Source organism: Camelina sativa, chromosome 4 (genome assembly GCF_000633955.1).
Source record: "Camelina sativa cultivar DH55 chromosome 4, Cs, whole genome shotgun sequence".
Taxonomy (NCBI): Eukaryota; Viridiplantae; Streptophyta; class Magnoliopsida; order Brassicales; family Brassicaceae; genus Camelina; species Camelina sativa.
The window spans coordinates 10175514-10180096 of NC_025688.1; the positions used below are offsets into that span (position 1 = coordinate 10175514).

General features: G+C 35.9%; 2 protein-coding genes across 3 annotated transcripts in view; one reads left to right on the forward strand and one right to left on the reverse strand.

Moving 5' to 3' along the window:
• The window catches only part of LOC104780208 (sodium-coupled neutral amino acid transporter 3), a 4326-nt gene extending 2153 nt beyond the window's left edge, over positions 1-2173 (reverse strand). Inside the window, exons 1-4 of one of the 2 annotated variants that reach the window (XM_010504709.2) lie at positions 1252-1464; positions 610-1045; positions 355-507; positions 20-223 (exon numbers count right to left, since the gene is read on the reverse strand). In XM_010504709.2, coding sequence (XP_010503011.1) covers positions 20-223; positions 355-507; positions 610-1027 — 775 coding nt within the window. In that variant the 5' untranslated portion in view covers positions 1028-1045; positions 1252-1464. Of the gene's footprint in view, positions 1-19; positions 224-354; positions 508-609; positions 1046-1251; positions 1465-1572; positions 1757-1962 lie in introns of those variants that run through there. The other variant, XM_010504708.2, reaches the window with a different exon arrangement.
• Positions 4074-4583, forward strand: part of LOC109132469 (uncharacterized protein At1g43920, Chloroplastic-like) — a 2012-nt gene continuing 1502 nt past the window's right edge. Inside the window, exons 1-2 of the mRNA XM_019244090.1 lie at positions 4074-4247; positions 4327-4572. Coding sequence (XP_019099635.1) covers positions 4074-4247; positions 4327-4572 — 420 coding nt within the window. The remainder of the gene's footprint in view (positions 4248-4326; positions 4573-4583) is intronic.

Here is a 4583-nt window from a genome sequence, read left to right on the forward strand (position 1 = left end):
TAACAACTCAGATACATACTATTGTAATGGCAAATAAATGCTGTGACAAGAACGGGCACAACTGTGAAAAGATTCCAAAAGGATGTTAAGTCAGTAACATCTGGTAGCAATCTTGGCATTGCCACGCCACCACTGATCAACTTCATAATCGAAATTCCCGCTGTGATGATGAGAAACACAACCGCCAGAGCTACCGATAAGGCAGATGTAAATTTCAAAGAATCTGCAAAGAAAAAGCATCATTATACATCAGGACTAAAGATACAAAGTAACACAGTCCCCATCTCATTCTAGGAATATCTACGACAAAAGGAAAGAATCAGACAATTCGTATTCGAACTCAAAAACACTAACCAATTCGCTTGAAGCAAGCCAAAGGAGCAAACACACCAAGAGTTGTAATAAGAAGAACAGCAGCTCTTCCGTTCCACCAATGGTGACCGAACCATCCTTCAAGAACACCGAAATGGTGGGTTCCATCTTCTGTCTTTCCAGCCAACACATCACCTTCAAACACACAAAAGAAAAAAAAAAGATTCAACAACCACAGTAGTAGCAACAACAAATGATCAGAATCTAGAAAAAAACAAGGAGATGATTTTACAATACCAATGATGATCATGTAGACAATCAAAACACCGATGTTGTTAACTAAAACAGCGACTTGAAGCAAAATCCTTCCAGGATTACCAAAAGAACCACCCATCAAACCACCATAAGATCGATTCTTGCCAGCTTTACTAAACCTAAGCAAGAACTCAATGGAGGCATCAGTCAAGAAAGCCATAACAACAATCATAATGATTCCAAGTACAAGCCCAAGTATCTTCATCGTAGCAGGCAAAGCCATGATACCAGCACCAATTACAGTCGTAGCGAGATTAAAAACCGCTCCACTAAACGAAGCTCCGTTGAATTCATCAAAAGCAACTTCGTCTCCTTGAGACTTTGGTAATAACGGAGCAACGATTTCATCAGATGAAGAACCGTTCCTCTTTGGAACCGGAGTTACATCTTCAATCGTCATCTTCTTCTATTCCACAAGCTGTCAACATCATTAAAAAAAACCATTAAAGAGACGAGGTTTGATTCAACATAAAGTCGTAAAATTGATTCAAACCCAGTTGAAGTTGAGCAAAACTGGTTCGACCCAGAAAATGGAATCTGATTATTAAGCTGTCAAGATTGAAATTAGGCGAATTTGACTTTTGTTATTGGGATAAAGATTTGAACTTTGATTGATAAACTTACAGGATTAGACAAAGTAGGGGAATCAAAAAGACCTAAGTTGGAGAGATCAGACACCAAAGTAGAAGAAGAAATTAGGGGAAATTAGATTAGAGAGAAGATTGATTTGTCTCCTGAAGAAGAGTTTTTGAGGAGAAAGAGATTTGGGGGATGATGGGAAATTATAGGCCACAGGAATTTGGTTTTGCTGACGATGCAAATGATGTTTCTGTACGAAACTCTGTTTAATCTTTTCTAAAAAGAGAAGAGTCTTTTGTTTNATAATGATTCCAAGTACAAGCCCAAGTATCTTCATCGTAGCAGGCAAAGCCATGATACCAGCACCAATTACAGTCGTAGCGAGATTAAAAACCGCTCCACTAAACGAAGCTCCGTTGAATTCATCAAAAGCAACTTCGTCTCCTTGAGACTTTGGTAATAACGGAGCAACGATTTCATCAGATGAAGAACCGTTCCTCTTTGGAACCGGAGTTACATCTTCAATCGTCATCTTCTTCTATTCCACAAGCTGTCAACATCATTAAAAAAAACCATTAAAGAGACGAGGTTTGATTCAACATAAAGTCGTAAAATTGATTCAAACCCAGTTGAAGTTGAGCAAAACTGGTTCGACCCAGAAAATGGAATCTGATTATTAAGCTGTCAAGATTGAAATTAGGCGAATTTGACTTTTGTTATTGGGATAAAGATTTGAACTTTGATTGATAAACTTACAGGATTAGACAAAGTAGGGGAATCAAAAAGACCTAAGTTGGAGAGATCAGACACCAAAGTAGAAGAAGAAATTAGGGGAAATTAGATTAGAGAGAAGATTGATTTGTCTCCTGAAGAAGAGTTTTTGAGGAGAAAGAGATTTGGGGGATGATGGGAAATTATAGGCCACAGGAATTTGGTTTTGCTGACGATGCAAATGATGTTTCTGTACGAAACTCTGTTTAATCTTTTCTAAAAAGAGAAGAGTCTTTTGTTTGTTATTGGATAATGAGAAACGTGTTTAGCCGGAAGAGGTGAATTAAATATTGTCAAATTTACTGTATTATTATTATTGTGCTGCTGACGATTTATTTGACCCTTAGGTGGTGCTGATTAGATTTGGGTGAGAATCGACGCAGTGTTTTCAGGATTCACTGAATTCGTATATAATAATATGCTTGAAATTATCTAAAATGAATAGAAGTACAATATGGTGTTAAAAAATAGAAAGACACTGAATTTTTTCTGTTTGCTGTCAAAAAAAAAAAAAGAGAGAGAGAGGATGGTTAATATATATTAAATTTTGATGTGAGCTTGCCATTTCAAGATGTTTAAGAGTTCTACAAGTTTAGGAAGAAGTATTATGTGATCGTTAATGTACATGTGTTTTCTGCAACAACGATACATAGACTAGAAACTACTGTTTTTGCTTGTGGTTTTATCTCACAGGTTTGGAAAGCTCTAGCCGAAAACGTTTACAAATCAAGATACTTCATGGACTTACTTAAAACTATCTCTGAAACATTGCAAAATCGACTAGAGGGTTTCATAGCTCGTTACTTTTTTCAAGCCACGGTCTACGCGGTTTGGCGTGAAAAAAATGGAAGAACGCATGGGGGAACTCCGAACCCAGCTCCTCTTTTAATAAAATGGATTGACAAAACAGGTTCGGAACTGCCTATTATCGATACAAGGCATGGGTGATAGACGCTACCACAAGGACATCCTCCGTTGGTTCAAGAGCTTATATTTAAATTCATAGTTTTTCAATCTCTATTTAGCTAAATGTTACATTAGTTGTACAAAAAATATTTTTTCTTTGAATCTAATTTATCATTATATTCAAAAAAAATGTATATGATGAGGTGCAAAGACAAAATTCATAAATCATGTTTTGTTTAAATGTGTTCATCTAATTCAGTTAATGCTACCATACAAGATCTGTTAAGTGGAATAGACGTGTGTATGCTTTGTGTCAAAATTTGTTTCAAATGATGGAGACAAGTATTTGTGTAGATTTTACAGTTTATTTAAAAAAGTTGTAATAAAAAAATTGTTTAAAATATTATTATTGTTCATGAAGCTGTGAAATTCAATGTAGCGGACGATTAGTTTACCTTTAGTGTTTGAATGACATGGTCACGTATCCGCTAAACTATTGAGGAATAAAATGTATGTACTGACTACTGAGATGTTTTTTTTTTGTAAAACGAATATTTTAACTAAGGCAGCACAAGCAAAACTAAGATGACTAATTTTTGTATGGGACTACAAACATCAGCGAAGAAGCTTTTCGTATTCGTAGTTGGAGCCTTGGAGGCTCTCATGATCTCATCTACACTATTATTCTAAACATAACATCATTAGACATTAGATAAAGTATATCATCGTGACATTAACATACTGCATGGAAAACACATAAACAAGATGTGTCTGTACATATGTATACTAAGTGGCTAACCTTCTTAGGGGGAAAAAAGCCATAAAAATCCTCAACTTATCATTTTCGTTGAATTAAAGCCCGAACTTTGTATATGGTGAATTTAATATCTAACTTTTTGTTGACTTACCTTTTATATCTCAAACTTTTGTTGACTCGGTCAATTTGGGCACAACGTTAAGTCACTAAACTGACAGATCAAACGCGGTTAAGTTTCTATCAATACCACCGTTAGCTGTTAAACGAGTCCTTTTAATCAAAACGAAAACCCCCAATTCTCTATTTCTTAGAACCCTAAAAATTGTAAACCCCCAAATTTCTCTCTATTTCTTCTTGATTTGTCTCTATTTCTTTTCGATACCTCTTTATTCTTCTCACTTTCATCAGATTTTGATTTATTCTTGCAATTACTATGAGTTCTAGCTCGGAGACGTCGGTGATAATCGGTGATCGTGGATTGCCCTCGAAGTGTGTATGTGGTGAAAGGGTATCGAAATTTACATCAAAAACTCAAGATAATCCTGGCCGACCGTTCTTCCGTTGCATCAGCAAACGAGATGCAAGCTCATGGACAAGCAAGAGAGATGTAAGCTCAAGCTCGTGGTTTTTTTTTATGTTGTTTATGTGTGTTATGGTAATGGTAATGTTGTTTGTTTATGCATTAGGGTCACTTATTTAAGTGGGTGGAGGATGCTATCTATGAGGAAGTTGAAGATGCATTACCAAAACTAGGAATCATGGCAAACGAGATTGTTAAAGCCAAAGCTGAGATACATGAGCTCAATGTTGCTATGCAAGAGTTGAAGGAAGATGCAATGCAAAGGAAAAGAGACATATGCAAGCTTAAACTGTTGTGGAAAATGTGTTTTCTGTGGCTTTGTGTAATAACAATTTTCATTGTTTACCTTATGGTTGGTAATGT